A 24,130-nucleotide genomic window follows, 5' to 3' on the forward strand; every position below is an offset into this window, starting at 1 on the left:
CCATTTGAAAAGCAGGTAGCCAACGTGGGCTCATTTACAGCTACGTCTTGTTTCTCTCCAGCTTGAAGGCTATTCATATTCTCCTGACCTCAAGAATCCGCTCTTGTTTTTGCTCATGATTGATATCGGTTCAGCAGGATTTATTGTGTAACACGAGTGCACTTTTGTCAGGATGTGACTCAGTCAGGGGAAGGATCAGCATCAAACGTTTCTGTGTGATCCAAATAAACCTGGAACACAGCGATATCCAGCGCTGTGCAGCGCTGAGCTGAGAGGTTGTTTGGCAGTTTACAGGAACCCCAGCCTATCCTGCCTTCAAAAAGCCAGAAAGCCTGCCCCCTCAGAAAAAGACGCAAGTCTTATAAGCTTCACTGATTGGTCATCTGAGGCCTTTTTTTTTTTTATGGCCTGAGGCTGTCTGATTTCTTTTTTTTTTTCTTTTGGTCATCGTCCATTTGCGGATGTGCAGCAGAGTCGATAAGAACTTGACTCCAGGATATTTGGTGACACTGATGAAGTCAGAAAATCTGACAAAAGCCCTGTGAGGTGACATCTTCACCTCGTGTTGTTAAAGTAAACACAATGCATTGCATTGCTTTCAGTGAGACAGCTCCATCTGTGTAGTTTTCAGGCCACTTTGAACAATAAGTGCCACTGTGACAAAACAAATGGGGAGAGCTTGTCTTTTCTAATGGGATTCTCCTCGAGAACACTTCTCAGCTCATTAAGCATGCTGCTTTGTAATGAATGCAAATGTTTGAATTAAGCCGGCAAGTTATGCTGTCGTTGCTGAATAATCACTCTAATGGTGTCACTACTTTGTAAAAACAAAACTGATTTGAATAATTGCAAGAGGGTTGCGAGGTTGGGACGAGTTTCTGAGGGAACATTTTATGTGCCGCTTCGATTTCCACAAACAAAACTCTTCTCTTTAAATTTGAGGATTTCACAGCTGATGATTGGATGAAAGCAAAGTTCAGGTTCAGGCTCTCCCCCCCCCAAGAAGCAAACAGGAAATACTTCCACTTGAAGCGACTCTTGAACTGGGAGTCGGTCAGAGTACACAAGACAAATTGTCTTTGTGAGATGTCATTTTCCTGGTCTCGAGGCTGCACCGAAGAGTGAGTAAACACGATCTGCCGTCCCCGTCGTTGTATAAAGGCTCGGGTAAACAATGTAGGCTAAATTGGACTGCCTCCAGCGTGTACCCAAGAGGTCCAAAGTTCACTCATGAACGTTATCTGTCTTGCACGCAAGCGGCGCACACCAGGTACACACTCACGCTCCCATGAAACTAAAGGTGTGCGCTCAAGCACGGGCAGTAACAACACTGAGATATTCATAACCATGTATGCATGCAAAAAGGACAAACGCACAACAGGACACGTAGACACGCGCGCACAAATATGGGCACGCACACGCACACACATTTAAAGGCTCTGACGTCTGCAGACAACAAGCAGCCGTGCACACTCTGTTTTTGTCTGTCTGGACGTGTAGATTTACAGTGTTTGGCAGGCGACCGCTCACATTCTTAAGACTGAAAAACAGAGCTCCTTTACCTTAACTTGACACCTTTAAAAGGTCTAAGCTGTTTTCTCGCTGGATTAAAAACACCTTTGAGAGAAAATGTTCTTGGAGATTTAGGGATTTACACTGCGATCGAGCAAAAATGGCAAACTCAATCGTAAGAAAAATGTCACCGATCACACATTTTCAAAAGTGCACGATGAAAGAGCAAGAAGGAGATGATGGCTTGAGATGTTCCGGAACGAGCTCCGAGTCTGACGTAAAAACGCTTATCAGATCTGGCCCAGGGGCGAGAAGAAGTGCGTAAAAGCATTTTATTGTTTTGGAGATGAACTGATGGCAGACATAAGCAGCGTTTGGAAGCCAGCAAGCTGTCACCTTATCTTCACAGCAAAATCACAGAGTTCAGGTGAGGGGAAAAAAGGATCCAAACGGCGTGTCATTGCCTCGGCTGGGCAAGGTGAAGTTGAGAAGGAAAAGTTCAGGCCGGCACAAAGCATTCAGACGTGTTCCCTGGAAAGCAATTAAAACTATCCGGAAAAAGATCCGAGCGAGAGGAAGAGACTGCGAGAGGTCAGCGAGGTCAAACACTAAACACTGATCCAGGGTTGTCTTTGGCATCGGCCCTGCAATAGCAAACGAGCACGCTGCGGCGCATCGTGAAATAGGAGTAAATGTGACAGGCCGAGTTTGCAGAATTATTGCACATGAGAGCAGGTTTGTGCCAGCAAAGCATTTATCTATCATTCACTCCATCAGACTGTGTTGTCATGTTTTTAAGTATGCGGCCAATGAAATTTAAATTGCCACATTTCTGGGATCGACGGTGAAACACAGCACAGATCCTTTCGCCCTTCAGTGTGATGGTTCAAGATTTCCTGTCATCTCTATAGATTCTCATAAAGATAGGTGATTTATTTTTCATAACTTGAAGCCTGCTTTGTTATTACAGTAAATGAGGCGATGAATCACAAATGAAACTGGTGTCAGTTAACGTATACGAGGTATAACTTTGAGGAAGTATTTCAGGAGTTGCGGAACTGAAACCAAACCGGGTATTTCACAGGTTCCCACACCCACTGGATAACTCCTGACCTACCCACACACACACACAAGGAATGCACACACTAATGCACACAGTCAAGAACAGCAAGTCATTATCTTTGTTTTCCAGCCTATGTGACTGATTGTCTTCTTCGCACCAGTTTTAATGACTGTGGTGTTCTCTCTCGGAGAGACTGTAATTAGGGTCCGACCGCAGAGGAAGGAGCCCGATGTGGCGCCTGCAGAGTAGCTGCCAACCTTTACAACGAGGACACCCCTGTGCAAATCATAAAAGCAACTCTATGCGCCCATTGATTTCTAAAATATAGTTTTTTAGAGAGTGCTGAGTGACTGGCTGATTCAGCCTCATGTAACTGTGTCTTGTCTGCCACCTTGTGCACAGTCCTTTGTCCTGCTGTCTCCGCCGCCTCACTCCCTCTCTCGTCTTCTCTAACGCCTCCTCCTCTAACAGCTATTGTTATTCCTGTTCTTTCACTCCGAGCAGTAAATCCTATCTGACTGGCATGCTTCAGGACGGCCTCACCCTGACTCAAGGTAATTATCCTGTCTCTGACCTGTCTCGTCATATTCCTCCTCCTCGCTGCCGTCTGGGACACGCTCACCTATTTTCAGCGCAGGTGTTGCTGACTCTGAACATGTCACTGTAACCTGCGTGTGGATGCAGGATGGGAGGGGTAACAGCCAAACAACATCGAGTCTGGTGCACAATGAACTCAGGCTCTTGTGTTTACCCTGCAAGTCGGGGCTGTATTCCTAAAGAAAAAATGGTGAGCACGAGGGGAGGCTGCTCGGTCATGTCCTCCCGTCCTGTTTTTCCTGAAATAAAATCAAACATTTGTTTCACTGAAGTTAAATCTATTGGGTGGAAAACACACCGTGCAGCAACTTGTAGGTGTTCTCCTATTTAAACTGCTTAGAATAAACTGCCCTTTGTGAGACATAGCCCCTGTACATACACATGAGTATGTATCATAGGAAATACATGACCTTAGTGACCCATGTTCAGGCAGATTTGACACTTTCTGACACGCCCATAAAAGTCAAGGAAGTGCTGCAAGATAGGCGTATTTCCTTTACAATGAGCGCTGCACATACTGAAGCAACGGAGTCCTAAATATGTTGCTACCAGTGTTGTAAAAAAGTAGCCAAAAGTCATACTGGGGTACATGAATTATCATGAATTCATACATGACTACATGAACTATCAGTACTTTATCATGTTTGTGGCCCTTCAACTGAAGTGCTGCCCTGGCCGGTCTTTAACACTGATAAATAAAACATGATCATTGGCGGAATGATTGTGAAATCCCATGTACGGACAATTTGACGCTTATTCATCAATCATCTCTGTGACCCTGCGTATACAGCCAGCCCTTCTGTCTATTAAGGCATCGCATATGTGGAAATATTACATTTGCAAAAGAAAGAGGCATGTGACAGCTCATGAAGAACCACATGCATGTTTTTTCACACATGAATTCATGGTAATTCATGTACCATTACCATAAACATTACTGCCATACTTGAGTAAAAGCAAAGATATCGTGTTAAGATATTAATTTGATGAAGTGAAATATTACTTTAAGCCTTAAAGTATCTGATATTTAATGTACCGAAGTGTCAAAGCAATTTTCTGGCAGTATCAGTCTTAAAAGTACAAGTAAAAGTAAAATATACATACAGTATATTTAAATGTTTATACTGTAGATTATGGGTCGGCCTGGCTGATTATCAGATTTGATATTATTGAAATAATTATTGATAATTGAATCAAGAAATAAGTGTTTTTTTTGTTCAATAGCAGAATTAAGATGCTGAATTAATTTAAAAATGCAGAACTCTGATGCCCACTTAAGTTTCTTAAGCTCTGGAGACCCGTTATTAAACATATGAGGAGGGAGAGTTGTGGGATCTAACTGTATTGGACTGTAGTCCACTGTGTTGTATTTGACTTTTTCTGTACCTCGATCCGTCTGGATTTCAGCTCTCTGGCCTTTGTCCTCGACCTTACTTAACCTCACTTAGTTTTGGTCACGTGGACTGACGATCAATCCACTATGTACAGTGCATGTGCACTTTTTATGTGATCTGTCATGTGTCTATTTGCTTGTGTTTGTTTGTTTGTTTGTTTGTTTTGTAGGGGGTCTGTGCCATGAATGTGTGTGTTGTGAAAAGGAAAATTTCATAATTTAAATCTCTGAGTTCTGATGCCGCATGCAATCTGCACATTAACTAGTATCTAAAGTCAACAAATCGATGCAGTCGAGTAAAAAATACAATATTTACCTCCATAAAGTAGTCTCAAAATTGCACTTAAGTATAGTACTCAAGTAAATTTACTTAGTTACATTCCATCCCTGAGGACTACAGAATATTACCCATAATGTTTTTTTGTTGTTGTTTTGACTTCTCACCTATTCAATCAAAGCCGTGTGCTTGTATGTAGAGGAAAGTAAACGTCAGGACAAATGTGGAGAACCGCGGAGCAGACAGACGCAATAACAAGAATCCACGCTATCACCTTTCATCAGTTCACCAGATACTGTGTCTGCGCCCTGCAGCCTGAGGACAGCCTCTTTGCTTTGTATCAAAGAGCGAGCAGAGAGCGACCAAACAGCAAAACAGGAAAATGCAGAAATGAGGAAGAGAAAAAGGAGAGGAGGAGAACGAGGGGAGGGAGGGAGGGAGGAGAGGGCTTTCACAGCTGTTGTTAGGCAGTGTTTCCTCTGATAGGAGGCTTTGGCTGTACTCCCAGTTCTTTAGATAAACTGTCAGAAAACATGGTTACCTTGAGATATGAAGGGGGCTTGCTAGTGTTTTCCAATTAGAGAAAGAGGGATAGAGTCTTCACAATGAGGCAAAGACTTAAATCTAAATGCTAAAATGACTCCTAATCAGCAAAAACTTTCATCTGGTTAAAATCCACTGAAATACAACTTCATGTGATTGCAACATATTATTATTATTATTATTAAGCATTGTATTATAATTCCAGAAAAGACAAGTAGCTGGGCACGCCAGATCAAACCCCACCTGTGTTTAGAAGGTGACACATCTTAGAGGTTGTTCAGGAGGATGTTGTGCAGGAGCGACAGTGCAGACATCTGCAAAACGCATTAGCCTCTTAACACGGGATCAAGACGATAAGCAGAATCTAAGACTTAAACCCGTCCTCCTGCTCATTGTGTTTGTGACAGCAGGTGCCGAGGACTGTTTGGTGTTACCACTGCGGGGAAACAGTTTTTAGGATTAATGCATTCTGTTGTGGAAACTTGAACGGTCTTGAACAAAAGGACAAAAGAAATAGAGGTGTGATGTGACGTAACTGAGATGCTAAGGTATTCGCTGATGAGTTTGGTTCCACGCTCACGGGAGCATTTCAAAAGGAAAATGAGAGAATATGGCGTTTATGATGTCAAAACGCTCCCTGCATGTTGACCAACCAATTTGGAGCAGTGCGTTTGTTTCCGTCTGTTTCACTGAAATGCAAATGCTTGTTATGATGCCAACATGAGAGGGAAAATGAGACACTCTCCCAAAACGACAGGCCCCAGGAGAGGTGCTTAGCGGCGCTGTTTTCAGTGCGATGGCCTAGATATTATAGCAGAAAACACACAGGGGGACAAGTACTGCGTTGTCTGAATCTGATATCTCCTTCAAGAAAGCTTTCTTGAATGTGAATCGGAGGAAGTATCCTGCTTGTCTTTCTTTTTTTTTCTCTTTTCTTTTATAGCCACCCCTCGCTGGCTGTCATAGAATAACAGCAACAGACTTTGTTTTTTTAATCTGGGTGTTTCTCTGAATTTCCCACTGATATGAACTACAATAGCATCCTCTCCCACCAGTGGGCTGGGAAGTGGGCCTTTTGAACAAAAAGAGCGCCGGTACACTCACACTCACTCAAACCACTAAATGGTTCAGATAACAGGACATTAATTCCAGTTCAAACTGATGATGCTGATGGAGGGGTCGTCAGTGTTTTGCCAACATTTCCACACTGTCCCGTCTGTCTGTTTGTTACGTAACAGAAGTCTGTCTTGGAATTTGACCGAGCACTCACAATAGATCTGCAGATGATTAATGGTTGGAAAGTCAAGATATTCACCTCTCGACCACACCAACCCGAGACGACCTTCATCACCCACATGTTAACTGGATTTACCCTCATGCACGTACTTGTGACACGGCAGTGTGGCTCAGCCCGGTCGGCAGGATGAAATGCTGGCAGTTAACGTTTCTGCAAACCACTGATACGTGCTAGGTGCCATATTGACATTTCTACAAAACCTGACACATCACGTTCACACTATAGATTCATGACCTGACTTTTATATCAGGAGGTGGAGGAGTAACAGGTGAGAAGACGTCACCACAGTTCAAGACTGTGTTTCAACATTTGTAAGGGTGACACAAGTGGATATTTTTGCGGAGGGGCCACTGCATTTAAACATTTATAAGCGTGACTCCACAGGATATTTTTGAGCCGACCTTGGAAAGCCGTGTTAGTAGCAACAAAAACATTTTATTTTTTGTTTGTGACGACCGGAACAGGATCTATTCCTAACCCTAACCAAGTGATTTTTTGTTCCTAAACAAACAGCAGCATAAGCAGTGTGTTGTCATGAGATACAATTGAAAGTCGAACCTCACGAAATGTAAAGTTGCAACATAAAGAAACGTAAAGTTTCAACATATCCTTGGTTTGCAGAAAAGCCTATTCATTCTGACAGTTGGGTTATGTGGTTTGGTCCATGTCATGTCGAAATCAAAAACCCTGTGGTGGAAAAGATTTTATTTTTATTAGAACATGTCTTTTAAATGACATAACACTAATTTGCCATAAGCTCAATGGGCATTCTGCTCACTGCATCACGTGGCATAAAACTTAATCACGTCGTCTTAATTGCTCTTTGTTTTATGTATGTAGTTAAGTCTCTTTTTGAAAGTGAAAATCAAGTCCTGAAAAAAACCCAGCAGCTAAATTTAAACTGACTTTAATTCGTTACATATGTCTTTTGCATGCAGTTCGGAAATTTACTTCAGATGAACAAATCGTAATGAATGAATCGTAAAGCTGCTACACGCCGAATAAGCTGCAACTGTTGTTTTAACTTTACATCCTGGAGCCAAAAAGCAACTAATTTTCATTTGAAAGGAAAGGCCGTGTTTCGTAACATGATTATTCTATACGTGCGCTCCTTCCCGCCCACACACCGTGACCTGGCATATGAGCCTGTAGCAAAGCAGCTGCTTAAATTATGCTAAACAAGCCAGAGGGTGAAAAAAAGAGCACTAGGCTCGGACACAGCGAACGTGTGGAACTCACAGATGGAAAGGGAGAGGAAACAGTCCTCACGGATGACTATGATTTCCTGCTGAATTCCTGTAAAGCCTTTAGCGGCGTGCTTTAACATGCACTCAAAATTCAAATCGAAAATTACATGTAACCTGTCCATGTTTTTCATTTAGGAATTCATGTAAAAACTTCGATTCTCGTGACTTGCTTCGGCTGAGCACCGAGCTGTGACGCTTCAGGTGAAGGGGGGGTCAACTGTCGGTGTTCCTGCTCGGCTCGAGCTCCTTCACAGCACAAGACGCCCCTACTGATGCGGGAGAAAACCTCCCGACCCCAACTGACTTCCACCCGCGTTAGCTCACAAGCACTGAAGGGTTGTGACCTCGAGTCTTAAGTAAAGCCCTCTCTTTTTCTCTCGCCCTGGCAGAGCGGTGAAGGCTCCACTTCCCCTTATGTGACACCTTGCATTCAGGCTAGCGATAAATAGGTCTTTGTGTGCGTTGCAGTGCCGCTGAAAGACTTGTGTCAGGGACGTGGATGGCAGCCTGGGTGGAATGAGTGCGTGTGCAAAAGAGAGGGAGACGGCGAGGGGAAAGAGAGTTTCAACATTCCTCGCAGATCGCTACACTTTCTTGGCATTGGCCTCGCTGCGTCCTAAGCCAAGCATCAGAGCTCTATTACTTTACTACAGAAGCATCCACACGTATTCAGAGGAGCGTTGTTTAGCCTAATCCTAGATTGTGTAAACACCACAGCATGCACACATAATGATGATCTATGACTCAATCCTCCTCCATGACACCATACTGGAAGGAATGCAGACAGAGGTCAGTTAATGTCGCTGTTGCTAATTGCTCCTCATGATGGCACAGTTAGATGGCATGGGCGTGGGGCATAATTCCCCCATCGTGAACAACTAGCCCGGGCCGCTCCATGGTACAACTGCCTCTCTTAAACTCAGTGACACAAAGACAGAAGTGAGGTTTGAACAGGAAGCATCTTGTTTTTGTGTTTTTTTTTGCCTCGCTCTCTATCTCCCACTCTTTCTCTCTGCTGGGGAACGGCCAGAAAAAATCACAGACTCACTGAAAACTTGGCAAGTACACGCATGTTCATTTTTCTCCTTTTTTCTCTCGCTGGCTCTCGTCTGCCAGAAAGGCATCCAGAGAGAGGAAAAAAGGAGCTTGGCAGAACAGGTCAAGCTTTTCAATCAGCTTTCTGTTGTCTGCCAGTGGGACCAAGCTGGTCCTCGGTCCTGCAAGTTTCTGCTTTATTCTGGTGAAGTAGCAAGAAGAACTCGTTTGATTTAAAGGAGACATATTATGCTCATTTTCAGGTTCAAAATCTTGTTTTCAGTGTTCTCATACTGTCCAGTTCTGTATTCCCCCCTCTGTCTGAAACGCTCTGTTTTAGCTCCTGTCTCTTTAAGGCCTCCTCCTGAACGCCCAGTCTACTCTGATTGGTCAGCTCACACATGCCTGACCCAGCACCGCTAACAACAACAGAGCAGCTGTGCTAAATCAATTTTTATGTGCCAAACTAGCCACGTGGCAGAAATTATGCAGATGTGTGACATGGTGACGTCACAGAGTCACTGAATTAAAGGCGAGACTACTGACGAGGTGTTTCAGGAGCAGGGTTTTCTGTGGGAGAGAGGAGCTTCTGTCGGCGCATCATGCATATATAAAACACTGAAGGAAAGGGGAAACAAACACATAATAGTTCTCCTTTAAGAGCCACAGTTGTAAGCAATAAAATGCAAATATAGTCAGCTTCGTTTTCTCATGGCCTGTGACTCACTGTGAAAAAGCTGCATTGTCATAGCAGAACACAAATAGTACGTTTGGAGGTTTTTGCTTTGTGAGTTTCGATCCTTCAATTTACTTTCTATTTTCTTTTTTCCAGTTCCTTTCCTCCCTTTCTTTCTCACAGGACTGGCCTTCAGTTGTGCAGGAACACATAAAGCCAGAGCGCTTGGAAATTTGGACTCACCAGTAACAAACAGGAAACCATATTCATTACACTAAAGTCAGAGTTTGATTATGGTTCATGTGGATTTGCCAGTCCTTTGGCCCTTTTCAGAGCATGTGTACTGTGAACTGTAATTCAGATTGGCAGTTTTATTACATTCAACTTGAGCCGAGCCCTGCTCCTGCCCAGGATTTCTGAATGCAGCAGAGTTTCTGACATAGTTAGATGCGTCTGATGAAACAAACTCGTTGCACTGAGGTGTGAGCAGATTGCCCAACATGCTCTCATCTCATTTCTTGACAGCTGTGTGATGTCTCTCGCTGCTTTATTTTCCCTTATCCTTGCACTGTTTGGGCCCATTTTAATGATGCAATTACGGATGACAGAACAACACAGGAGAGGAGGGAGGGTGAGGTGACACGTCTTTCAAAATGGGGTAAACACTCCAGAAAGCTTTAATTGAACAAAATGTTAAAACGCCACTCAGGTACTGTAGATGTAATTAAGGCTATGATTGTGTGAAGGGAAGCAGATGTCAGAGACTCTTGTATAAATCCAATTACCCGATTACTTTTAAACACCCGCATTACATAATTGCTTAATGGGCCAAAACAACCTAATGGTGCTAAACTCAGTTTGACATATGCTCCCTGACCAAAGCTGTGTTCTTGCATGCTTCTTATTACGGAGCTCATTACTGGTGTTGCCCATTTTGCATGACAGGAGAGTCGCGTATGGGTTTGGCTCCGAAATTACACATCCACCCTCAAGAGCTCAAAATTGTTTACTAGAGAACACAGAAGTTCGGTCGGGGAAAGAAAAACACGGTGTGTTGCCAAACTGCAGATGTCCAGCAACTTCAAAAATAGAACGTGTGACTGGTCCTGCTGCTGCTGCAACCTTTCCTGTGTTCTGAAAGCACGTCTTCACGGCCTGCAGAAGAAGAAAAGTACTTTTCTTTCCCAGAGAGCACTTCTCAGTAATCAGGTGTGGCAACACCATTGCTAAAGTATGTCTAATACTACCCATCGGGGGAGAATATATCGTAAGAGCGTTTGTGTAAGTGTGTTTGTGTAGGCTGTACGCATTAATGTAGAAAGGGTGAGCTCTCATCTGCATCATAATTTTCCTGCATTCTTCTCTTCCCTGTGTGTGTGTGTGTGTGTGTCTCTATTTGTGTGTGTGTGTGTGTGTGCACCCAGGGTACATCATGTACCCAACCTGCGTGTGAATATTGCCCAGGGAGGAATAAGATAGGCTAATGATAGGCCTGGCTCAGACCCACTCCACAAAAGCACTGTCTGGCTGCTTTGTGTAGCAGCCTATTGTGGTGAGGAATGAAAAAAAAAACTGAGTCAGTGTGGGACAACAACACTTGGGATTATGAAACAGGCGTCCAGAGAGAAACAGATGGAATAAGCATCAGAATGAGTCTGGTATGCCAGTCCTTTTAAGGGATACCAGAATTTCACAAACTCTTTTGCTTCGTACGTTTAAAAAAACAGTCCCAATTTTACACATCCAGGTGGATGCATTTATCCTTCCCCGTGGATCCGGTAGGAGGACACAGCACGCTCATGAAAAGCGTTTGTTTCCACTCCAGATCTACTGTTCCTCACCTCGGCCAAACTCTAACTTGGCGCTTCGTATCAGGGCGGGTTACCACATTCTCACTTGAGTGGGAATCCCAATGCTAATGAAAATAGCACAAAATGAAATTTTTACTGCCCTCCAGCCTGCAGCTTGGGTGGTAGGGAGAGCACAGCTAATAACTCCATCACTTCAGCTTCCTTGCATGTACACAATGACCTACACAGGGGACAATGCAAGTAGTTTCCGTTGCCCGGACTGCAGCTTTGGCACAACAGGTTGTCGTGCAGTCTGATAAAAAGGGCAAATCACAGTGCGCTAACCCCTAATATCAAGTGTTATGTAAGCGGCATCGCTGTGTAATTCCCATTTAAAGAGTGTAATTATAATATATATATATTGTGATGCTATTACTCACTCTCCTGCACAGGGCGGTGTGTGTGTGTGTGTGTGGGAGTGAGTCTGATGGCAAGTGTTGACAGGCTGCCTCATTATCTAAACAGGCGCCATAGCCATGGTCCAAACAGATAAGGCAGTGAGCACAAGCCATGGTCACTGCAACCCCCCCTCCTCCTTCCCTCTCTCAGACTTATATAAGTCCAGCAGCTACCAGCTAGGACAAGTGAGATGGAGACATAAAGAAGAAGAAGAAGAAGAAGAAGAAGAAGGAGGAAGAGAGAGGCAGGAAAAAACAAGGATAGGAAGAGATGTGGCGAATAAAAGAGGGAAGGACAAAGAGAGTTTCGCAAATATGACGCATGAAAGAAGTTTTTTAATGGATGGGTGGTACTGCTTTCCTCTTTTGAAGTATTAACGCTTCCTTCTTTCCGCTGTTCTGAAATATTACATAATTTCCAAAGTCATCTCACAGGTGTTTCTGGGCTGGGACGGAGAGCCTCGTATTTGTTTTGACTTCGTATTTTTCGTGGACTCGGTTCAGGAATTCTTCCACGTGTAAGTCATGCTTATGTGGCGAGGCTGAGCCTGACGGGCACCGGCACAAAGAGTTGTCAACAGAAACCGCGACATTACTCTGGACAAATTTCCCTCCGTGGCCACATCACAGAGAAAGCCCGTATTTCCTTGACAGTTTGATGTTGGATGTTTGTGATTTATAACCTCGATAACGATCACCAAATAGGCATGAAGCAATCAGCGAGCAATTTTCACTCTCAGTTAATTTGTTTTGCTTCAAGCCTGTTTTGAATGCCAAATCAATTAGGGTTTTAATAGAGATCAATGAGTGTATTGTATGCAGTATAAAAAGGCACTTTAATCAAAGATGTCGTGCCTCTTTTTATCCATAACAAGATAGTGATGAAAAAGTTTAAGATTTATGGGGTAAGTCTTCTTAAAGAAGTTTCCAGCCCGCTCTGATGTTGAAGATTTGACTCAGACTGAAGGGTGATGTGTTACTTATAGATTTCTAATCCACCTCTGGTACATCCACTCTCTGTCACTCAGGACAAAAGAGCTTAGCTGGATTCTGCTGTGGTGACGTGTCAAGAAAGGCATAATGCAGTGGGTCACCTTTGCGCCCTCTGTGCTGTAAGTGTGTACACATTTGTGTTGCCAGGCGGTGTGTCTGCCGTCTTCCAGACAGACAGATGAATCACTCGGTCCTGAATCTTGCAGCTGCCATTGAGGAGTGGTTGATTAAAAGATTATAGGGCTTATTTATGAAAAAGATACATGCCATCAGGGTCAGTGTGGAGTCCTCTGGACCGATCCTGACAGAATCGGCTGCTTGTGTTCATTACCGTCAACAATTCCCATCCTTCAAGATGTTCAGACTTCACCAACCTGTCTGTGCTATCAGTCTCAGGCCCATCTGTTCCTACTGAAAGACTTTAAGACTAAATAACTTCCAAACACGAGAAGCAAAAGTTTCTTAAACAAGAATGCCACGGAACTGCCATGCTAGCAAGTATTTAGGACGGTGTGTGTGATCATCTCAAACGAATACAAATACGACAAAATATTGAATATCGCCCGACTTTATCAGAAAAATACATCTTTTTCTGGCGGATAGAAAAAAAACCCACTGTTATGTAACTCGTCTTAAATGTGGTGAGCCCATTGTAGCAGCAAAGTGACATAACTCATAACAGGAACATTTCTGAGTCATACAAACCACATCTACAAGGTTTTTTTGCATAGAGAATCTTTTTGCAGCAAACAACGTGCACAGAGACTAAAACGCAGAAAGAGATAGCGTAACAGCAATCTGATGAGCGCGATGTGTTTATCGCGTTGCTAGGGGAGACTGAACGTGGACCCGCTGTGCTGTTGGTAAAGAAAGGGCTGTACGCGGGAGGTTGCATCAACCCATGGCACTGGGTGTGTCTGTGGATTTCTCAGTTGAGACACACTGAGCTTCGTCTGCTGAGGTGGATGGTGAGTGTCCGGGAGGTGAGCGTGTGCACGATAAACCGAGACCACCAACAACCTGATCACAACTTCATAGACAGCAGACAGCCCCCTGTACTCCCCCTCTGTCTGAAACGCTCTGTTTTTGCCCCTGAGACAGGAAAAGCATGATAGAAATCCTTGAAGCAGATTAGTCGATAATGAAAATAATCATCAGTTGCAGCCCAAAGTCCAGTAGTAGCGTACTGACGAGTACCAACCACGCACATACACTTGCACAGAAACCATTCAACATTGTACAGTGGCTCCAGGCATCCACTGGCACGGCACCAAGGGCAGTCTATTCACACAGTCACAACACAACAAGGCAGTAACTCAAGAGGTCCATTAAAAAGCCATTACTGTACATCCCTCTGTAAATTGGTCCACCTGTGATAAAATCAAGCGTCGGGCTAATTCGTGGTGCAAACACACCGAGTATAAACCAACAGTGTTTTCTAGTATTGTGAAGTAGTCTCTCGCTCCCTGACTGTCTCTTTTCACAGCGGACGGGGTCAACGCGCGTGTTACCGAGGAAACTCGTCAAAACAAGCATAAAAAAACAAGCTTGTCGTGCTTTTTACTTCCTCCCGCCTCCAGAGAATTACTTCCTTTAGCGTTAGAAAAAAGGTTGTGACTTTTACCACAGACGTCTGCTGTCTACCTATATCCAGTGTCAACAGCACACTATTTTTAGCAGGTCCTGTCTATGTTTTGTCTTTGCCCCGGCCTCCTGTCTGGCTGTTTGTCTTACCCTGACTCTTTGGCTTGCTATCTCTCCCTGTAGCGCTCCCTCCCCTGACGTTGCCTCCGTGGCCTTTGTTTTAACAGGGATTGGCTCGTGAGACTTGCCTGGCCATGAATCCGTTCTTCCACCCCGACGTCCTTCCCTTTTGCTGCCTTCTCGCCACAAATCCCCGTTTCTTGTTTACATCCGTCTCTCCTGCCACCTGTAGCCCATGACGTTATGTAACTCTCTTCACAAAGTTTTTTTCCCCTTTAAACTGTTTAGCTTGGATCAAAAAGGAAAAAATGTAATTGGATACAGGTTCTGCTGTCAGCATAGATGTGTTTGAGATGTATAAGCCTTTTATGTGGGCAAAACCGGGAGAGACAACAGCAACGAGAAGATTAGTTTGAAACTCGGCATATTTCACCTCCTCGCGATGTATTGTGTCTACGCAGGACTTCAGATTACACTGCTGTCTCTTGGAATTGCTTTGTAGCAGTGGAAGGGATGTGAAATTTGAATTTCAACACAGTTGCGGCAGCTTGTTTCACTCTGATCCTGATGCCTGTTGCAGCCTGTAGCGGCTTACATGTACTAATTTATAGGCAGTGGCGCTGTAATGGTTCTGCTTGTTTGTAATGAGCGCGCCCTTCTCTCTGGCGATGTTTTCTAATTATGTAGCGTTTGTCTGGAAAATGGGGCCATTTTACATAAGCAGAGAACACAGAGGAAACACTCATTTGTTCACCTTATCCTCACATCTTTATTTTTCTGACGGATTTGTGAGCAACCTATATACCACCACAATGTTATCTACAAGTTTAAATTTCAGCACTTTAGTTTCTTCTTACGAGCTCCTACATGTTGTTGACACGTTTCAATAGCAAAGCATTTAAACACCTAGACGCAGGGTTGAACCGGGCTGCGCTGTGAAGGATCACTGTGACGTATCACCTATGTAACAGGTCTTCTATGCAAATGTCTTGTCCTCAGAGACTGGTAGGAGATAATTTGACTGGTAGGAGATAATTTTTGCAGGTGTGACTCGCATGTAAATGGACTCAGCAGGTCAGTCTGCAGCCATATACAAGATAAAGAAGGTATTTACTTCTGTCAGAACACAGCATGTGAATGGCACACAGAATTGATCCACCTTCCTGTACCGAAACTAAAATACGAAAGTCATTACGCAACGATTCAGTCTGAGATAACCTTTTCCTGTTTTTAAAAAAGCTTCTCGAATGGTTTCACAAGCCTGGCCCTCATGCAACGGAAATATGTTTGACATGTATGCGCAACCAAAATGATGTTTCATGATATGATTTCAAAGAAGGGTGAAAAATTAAAGAAAAACATGGAAGTTTCAATGTTTCTAAATGTGTCAAATGTCTTTCAGTAGATATGCCATCCTATACAACACATATTAAGCAGTTTCAATCACTTTTTATGAAGCTGAGTTGAGTTTTTGTTCGTCTGTCTATTTGATAGAATCAGTGGGTGGCTGTGTGTTTGATTCCCACCACCACCTTTGAGACAACAAGGGACCAATTTGCAATTTTGTTAGTTTCCCAACCTGCGACCCCTGTCCTTCAGGTTTTGCTCTCTGGGGAAACAACACCCGTACCCCTGTTTGTTTTTTGTCAGTATATGTCAATACAATGCTTGTTATTTAAGGGATTTACATTTTGAGAATACTTGGTTAGATATACAGTTGTATGGATTCCTGGATGCGTAGCACACAGCAGAGGCACTTTCAATAACATCCACAGTAGATCACTGGTCTATATTTGATCGCAGAGTGCAACTCTAAAGCTCAGCGGGGTGTCTGACACAGCTGGGTCTTGTCTGCAGCCCACTGTGAGAGGGCTGGGTCATGTTCGGTAGTCAACTGGATGAAAAGCCAAAGGCAAGTGATCGTCTCACGGCGAAGTGAGGAACTTTTAGCACCATAATGAGGCCTCGGCTGCTGAAGTGTAACAGAAGGCTAACAGTTGTGTCAGAGCAGAAAATCAAAGCAGGTCAGAGGTTGCAGCTCCTCTGTCTTTTTTTGTACAAGTTGAAGTATCATACAAAGCACAAACTTGCAGTGTGTACAGTGTGAAGTGAACCTGACCTCTGTACAGCCATGTTTTGTCTGTTCTGATCAGGCTGAAAAAATGTTTTTTCAGCCATCAGCTTCTTCCCTACACTTTTTGTCCTCTTAAAACTCTTTAACAACAAACTTTCTTAGCTAATTTTAAAGCTTTACTCTCACTTACAGTAATGGGCTGTGCAGGGACATTGAAGTCTGCGCCACTGCATTACTTAAACCAACATTTTCTTTTGTCTGTAAACCTAGAATAGATCTCTGTGGGCTGACGTGTTCGCACTCCTCTTCAGCCTTTCTCTGTGGTCACATCGGTGGCTGCTGCAGAGAAAAAACCTCTGACACTTTTTCACTTTGTATTTTGACTGGTCCCAGAACTGAACTCGGATGATAAATGTTTGTGTCATCGCTGCAGGCTCTTCAGCCCTCCTCACCCTGGCATGTGATGGTGTTTAGTGGCTGCTAAGTACTGACTGACTGCCTGGGGTGAAGGTGCAAGAGCACCCCTCTCATTCCAGCCAAGTGTTGCTCTTTAAGCCTCAAAGTAAATCAACACATCTCCTCTCGGTTTTTATCCAGGGGAAATCACAGATCCCGACCCCCCTCAGGGCTCTCTGGCTCTGCCTCAAACACCAAACAAGACTTATGAGTTCAAGTTCTCCTCTCAGCACATTTCTGTGACCCTTGAAACATTTACATAACAAGTTTTGCTGGCCACTGCCTCAAACTGATATTCAGTCCAAAATATGTCCTGGCAGCCATCCTCCGGCCATGCTGAACATTTTATTCTGTTAACAAGTGGCAAATGGGAGTGATGGCTGCTCGGCAGATTGACCACCCAGCGTGAGGTCACAGTCTAAACCTTGGCCGGGCTTTCATCAGAAGCCGGGGCCCTTCGAAGCGAGCGCTTGAAAAATGTATGAACTTCTTCTGCAAAAAACCTCAGCTCAGCGAGGCAGCTTTCTTGTTTCAACTGACAGGATTAGGCTGCGAGTACATGTGTGAATGAATGAGCGCGTTTGTGTTGCTGCATGAAAAACCACAAGGGTGGACATTTGAAATCAATGTTTTAATCCTGCGAGAGAGCCTTATCCGTGAGAGCCACATGATCCGGGCCTGCGATTCACTCTTGAGACGGAGAGGTGCGGGAACAAAGTGTTCTGGCTAAAGAGTCTGTTTGTCAGGCAAACAGTCGAGCTGACACACACGGTTGCACGGCCACACTGGCCAATGACACGGGTGAGCACATCGCCTCTGAGCCAGACATATAAAAAATATTGGCATTTATAAGCAGATTTTCCACTCTTCCTCGAAGATGCCAGTCCTGTGTAATTCAATCATCTACACTGTCGATACGGTACATTTTTCATACGAACAGACAAGGAGGTCAAGATTTCTCAACTGAATCATTTTCTGATGATATTCAAATGACTGAATTAGAGAAGACGGGCATGAATCTGCAAAAATATAGCTGTGGAATTGTGACTAAGTCAGAAAAAACCTTCAGCAGACGTTATTCATATACTGTGAACACTGAATGCAGTGGACAATAACTCACCTTAGCATATCTAAGTTTAACTTGTTTGAGAAGGACTATTTGCTCACTTTTGTTCGCACTCGTTGCCAGAAGGGAGTACAGTACAAGCTGGAGCCGGGCTCCTTAACCCAAAGTTTCTTCACCCCCTTGGTCAGTCTTACGTACAATAACACACCCTCGCTATCATAAATAAATCCAGAACAGATTGTTCCTTTATTGAATAATGCAGCCCCACAGCAAGAACAATATCGCCCCGAAAAGGTGTCAAACTAATGAGCATTTAAACAGCTCTTACGTAACAGATGGAAAAATTAGAGCGTGGAAGTCCCCCAAACAGCCTATATGTGATGTTTTATTCAGACGGATGTGAACTGCAGTGTGTGAAGTATTAAAAACAATTAATATAACAGCTGTTACTTCTTCCGACTGCCTGAGAGTTTGGCACTGATTAGAATTTACACCTTATTAGACCCTCCCAGCCAAACACTGTCTGTGGCTGTGAGGTCTAATCATCTCTGTCATCAGTGCACAGTAAACGATTTTACCTCAGCCGTACTGTCTGTACTAGTGCAGTATCGATAATCACCACAGGAGATAACGACAGACTTTAATAGTTGGAGCGTACTGCAGAGTTAGGGCAGGTTAAAATTTAACTCCTCTGGATACACTGCGGCAGCTTGGCTTCTGGAGACATTTGATAAAGTGCTGATAATGCTTCTTGGCCAGGGAACATTACTGATATGATAACATCTGCAAATAAAGGAATCGATGATAACAAATACCGTTGCTATGTTCCTTTCGGGCACATTTTTTATCAGGGAAAGCATTATCGCAGATAGTTTATCGGACTTAATCGGGAATCTGGTTTTACCTGAGATTATTAATTAATGTCACTCATAAAATAAGGATTATTCCCATTCCACAGGGCAATTTAGACGTGTTCTTCTACTTGAGTGTTTTCCCTCTAGTATTTGGCTGGAAAACCACAGAAACCATTAATTAAATATCCAATATTTGCAATTAAATGGGAATGAAACAAGAGCTGAGTTGTTGTTGTATTGTATAAGTGAGCTTGAGATTGAAAACAGCATCATCAAGAAGTGGTATTGCATAAAAGTCAGTCTGTGACTTCAAGAAAACAATCGGTTACAGTGAGGGCAAAGGTTATTTCTGATATGAAGATTCCTTCTGTACGACACCAAACAAAAAGGACACGTTATCATTTGACGTATATGTTGTGATCCTGTAACACATATATCTGTTTTACTGACACAAATGACTTCAGAGTGTATGAGATTCAAAGGTGGCTCTGACAATGATAACGCCCCTCTGTTGTTTTAGTGTATAGATAGCTGTATACCCTTTACATTGTACCGCTCTGATAACCAGACGGCCCATAAGTAATTGCAGCCTCTTCTGAGTGAGCACTGTACAGTAACCGCTGGCTCGGGTTCAAGAGTCGGGCGACGGTCAGAGCCTGTAGCCGAGTGGAAAGATGGTAACTGTTAATTTGAGGCTGAAGTCATTTGACAGGAGCTGCCAAACAAACTCTCCAACTGGCAGCAGCCTTGTAGCAGGACATTTCTCCTTCGCACAAACAGCCCGAGGCGAGCTGCCAAACACTGTTTGGAAAACAGCTTTTGGCAGCGACTGGGAAGGTGTCAGGCCAGTTTTAATTGACCTCGAGCAATAAAAGATCGTTTTAATTGAATCAATATGACGGCAAAGTGTTGTTGGAGAATAGCCTCGGGTTTCTGTAAGGAGTTCTTTTTGGGTTCGATTTTGTTTACCTCTGTTTTTCGCCACGCTGTGTTTTGACGTTCTGAAGTCAAGTCCTCGACATTTCTCTTACAAATATCAGCGACTGTCCTCAAACTGAATAGCCTCGCCAAAAGAAAACACGTTGAGATGCTAATACGAAACAGCGCATGGACGCGTCACCGTCGGTACCACGTTATGTACCATCATCAAATATGCTGCGTGAAGGACATGGATGGTGTGGATGTAAATAGACATTGTGTGCTGCATAAATATTTGGACATTCTTGGGTGTTTTTGAATCCACATTCCAGTTGCTTCAGATGTAATATAACACAAAGGTTTTATTTGCGCTTATCCAACAACAACCACATTCAAACTGACAGTAATAATGTGCTTTTTTTAAAGTCCGGTCAACCCTGTCCTACCCTATACTTAATCCTTGACTGTAAACACTTATGTCAGCCATTTGAGAGGAAGCGCTGATCCAAGAAACCTGATTAGTCAACATTAGCCATCTGTTTCATTTAAGCAAAATATGGTTCCTAAGCTGCTCTCATAGCCTCCCGATCTGATACATGCAGATCCACAAGTGAGAAGCTGGACTTTGTACTGAATGTCCTGAAGAGGGGTGAAGAATCCCTTTCAGTCCAAGTTCAAATTTCATGCCCTACTGAAAGACCCTTTATATTCAGCGGTTGCCTTATCAGATAAGCATGTACCTATCATCAGCTAAGCGAACAACACACATACCTGTGGAAGAAGAGCAGAATAGACAGCATGGTCTGGTCAATGTTGCTGTTGCTGTTGCAGATCCCCTCGTTGAGCAGGAAGCAGGGGTCCCTCACCACCGATTCCAGGGAGTCCTGCCTCATGATGTTGTTCAGCTTGTCTGTGTTCAGGTTCTGGTACATCAGCTGGTTGCGGAGCTGGCGGAAGTGACTGACACTGGGGCTGGTGGGGCTCACTGGCAGGCCCCCGTTGGTACCGAGGCCCTGTGCCGGGCTGCTGGACAAGGAGTCATCGCAGCCGTTGGCCAGGTCCAGGCAGCAGCTGCAGCAGTCCAGGCCGATGGGCGAACGGCAGTCATCGTCTGACATCTTGAAGTACAGCTGAAGAGGAAAGATGCCCAGGTGTGGAAGGGCAGGTGAAGGAATCTCAGAGACTGAGGTGTGAGTGGATGAAAGACAAAGTGAAAGACAAAACAGTGAGGAAGAGGGTGTTTTCCTCAGATCAGAGAGACAGACAGGCAGCCTGGATCTATCTCCACGCCGGAGCCAGGAGGTGCTGAAAGGCAGGTTGAGTTCCTCCCTGAGAGATACAGTCACGCTGGGCCACTCAGCCTGCTTCTATCCCTGAGTTTCTCGTCCTGTGGCTCTGCCGCGTTTAGCCTTTTGTTCGGGGCCGACGCTGCCTCTACTGTGGCAGGATCGAGAGTGAACGCCCCACACACACACACACACTCACATACACACTCACTCACACCGATTCAGCAGGAGTGCGCTTGAAAGCAAAACCCAGAAGCTGCTTGCTGCTTATCACTTTTTTTTCCCCCTGCACTTTTTTATTTTTTTTCTATGGTGTGCCTAGAGACAGTGGGAGGGAGCTACCAGGGAGGGAGGGAGGGAGACAGAGAGGGTGGGGAAACCCCTGTGATTGGTATAAAGCATCGCTGGTTGCACGCGATGGGACCTCCTCCTTTCTTTTTCAGCCTTGGCCGTGCACACATTCAGGGGAAGGGAAACAGACAGAGAGGGAGTGGAGCGTCAGAGCATGCTTGAAACATGTGCAGCTCAGACAGCTCCACCCTGCGATGCTGACAGCACAAGGAGTGGCTGAGAGAGGCAGGCTGCAGGAACTCACACAAAGGCTCGATAACACTTCTGAACCACTAATTTGTGAAAAGCAGAAAAAAAACAAAGAAATGTTTCCAGTGGATGTGAATTGCCAGCACGGCATATTGCATGCTTTTCAAAATAAAGGAAGTCTTTGTTGAGCTTTTGCACTTTTAACCATTTTGCCTTCCTCAGCTGAATTTGCTCTTTTGGTAAAACTTTCAATCAGGAAATAGTTGCATATCAAGATGCATATTGATACGTTATTGGCTCTTTTTAATGCCCTTTTCTGCATGACCACATTCTGCAACTACTAGGCCAATAAATGAGAGTTTTTTCCCTCAATAACCTCCTAATTACTGCTTATTGATAGACGTAGTAGTCATTAGTAGTTTGTGGTTTGTCAAAGTACCAGTGAATGTTATGAACAAGACCCAACTTGGTCCAAGTTGGACCCAAATGAGGTTAAAAGGACTTAATTTTGCATTACTTGGACACTGTTAACACTTTTGTGTTATGCTACATGTGAATAGACCACATTTATTAAGTGTCATTAAAGGTACCATATATCAGATGTTAAGTTTCAAACATTCAAAAATAATCTGAAATTATCAACCGAATGTGAAGTTTGTTTTTTCGTCAAAGACGCCACCCCTGGCCTGAAAACCTCCACCAGCACTACCCTGGTGCTCTGAGCTTCCGGTCCAAGGCAGACTCAAGCCAGCTAACAGGACTGTTAACTGAGCTAATTAGCTAGCAGTAGACAGCTATCAGCAGTGTGCGGTTACTGACATATGAATTTGACAGGTGGCCAATTCTTACATATTGCACCTTTTAAGGGAGATAGAAAACTATTCTTGTGGCATTACCACCTTAAAAGGCCCAAACTGAGATAAGCATAGTAACATTGCAAGTAAGGAAATAACAACTTCCTTACTTATAATCATAATATTCTCTGTTATGTAACTCACAATGTCTTTGTTCAGGAAGGGACTGTGAAGACGCCTGAAGAGTCAGGAAAATATGCAAAAAAAAGATTTTACTATTAAATGGCTACATTCTTGGTGTTAACAGTTGACTGTTTTACGAAGTGTTCCTGAGCTCATGTAGTAATAAATCATGTGTGTCACAAAGGGTTGAACCTCGCCCCATCCTTGCTTTTGACAGACCGAACCTTTTCGAGGACGCCCCTTTCATACCCGATCATGAAAGCATCACCTGTTATGAATGAACCTGTTTACCTGTGGAATGTTCCAGACTGTTGTTTTTGGATCAGTCCACAACTTTTCCCCGTCTTTTGTTTGTCCCGTCTCAGCTTGTTTTGAAAGGCGTTGCTGCAGCAAATTCAGAATAAGCACATATTTACACAAATCAATGAAGGTGATGAGGTATAACATTATAGATATTGTCTTTGCACGCAAACCCTGCACAGGTAAGAGAATCCAGATAGGTTAACTGATGGCGATCAATATAGACTGCAGTGCGTGTTGCTCAATCTTTGTACAATCTTTTTACAATGATGTGTTTCTCTAAGTAGCGTTAATGTCATAATAAATATAATGAAATATACGATGAACAAACACACATTGGTGTCACCTTGCTACTCTCAACAAGAACGCCATCTTATCAGGCCTCCATTATGTTTGTTTACGATTTTGTCAATTTTCATATCTGTTCCCGAGCAGTTTTGGATTGGGTAAGAGTGTGCTTTGAACTCGCCTCCGGACGAATGTGTTTCACAAGCCCTGTTAAATACCAGGACAATGTCATTACAAGCATACAGACAGCTCCAGAAGGAATGCACCGCTGAGCCCCCTGACCTCGACCGCTGACCAACAAGCGCACTGCATGCTGTCTACAGATGGCCGGTCATGCAAGAAAACAACAACAGGATAATTACAAATAGCATGTCTTACTCGGAGGCATGCTGCTGTTTCTGCTGCAGTAAAAAATGTCACACCACGCATTGTTGGGTAGCAGTGGGATCAATTAAGCAGAGAAAATGACTGACTATTGCTTTATTGAGTGTGTAATGATGTCCTCCGGCAGGGCGGCTTCTGCAGTTTGGTTGGTGGAAGGATGGGATTGAGGGCTTATCTGGGTAGAGGCTGCACTCTAGTGGAAAAATGTAAGTATAACCATTGATGTAGAAGTCAAGTGGAATCACTGTCTGTGGGCACAACAAAGGCAAAACGTTTCCACTTAAAAAAATATTTTAACAAATGTCATTCCTCCACCTGAAAAAACACCTTAAATGAATACCTTCACTGATTAAAAAAACAACAACTTATTTTCACTGACATTGGTCCGCTGATTGCATTCAC

The 24,130-nt window shown here is 43.8% G+C and overlaps 1 protein-coding gene across 1 annotated transcript in view; it reads right to left on the reverse strand.

The window, feature by feature from the left end:
• The window catches only part of tsc22d3 (TSC22 domain family, member 3), a 37,209-nt gene extending 15,668 nt beyond the window's left edge, over positions 1-21,541 (reverse strand). The window contains exon 1 of the mRNA XM_084353069.1: positions 20,725-21,541. Within this exon, the coding sequence (XP_084209195.1) occupies positions 20,725-21,071 (347 nt within the window). The 5' untranslated portion in view covers positions 21,072-21,541. The remainder of the gene's footprint in view (positions 1-20,724) is intronic.
• Positions 21,542-24,130: the final 2,589 nt, after the last annotated feature.

This window comes from Pagrus pagrus (assembly GCF_965226575.1).
Source record: "Pagrus pagrus genome assembly, chromosome: 5".
Lineage (NCBI taxonomy): Eukaryota > Metazoa > Chordata > Actinopteri > Spariformes > Sparidae > Pagrus > Pagrus pagrus.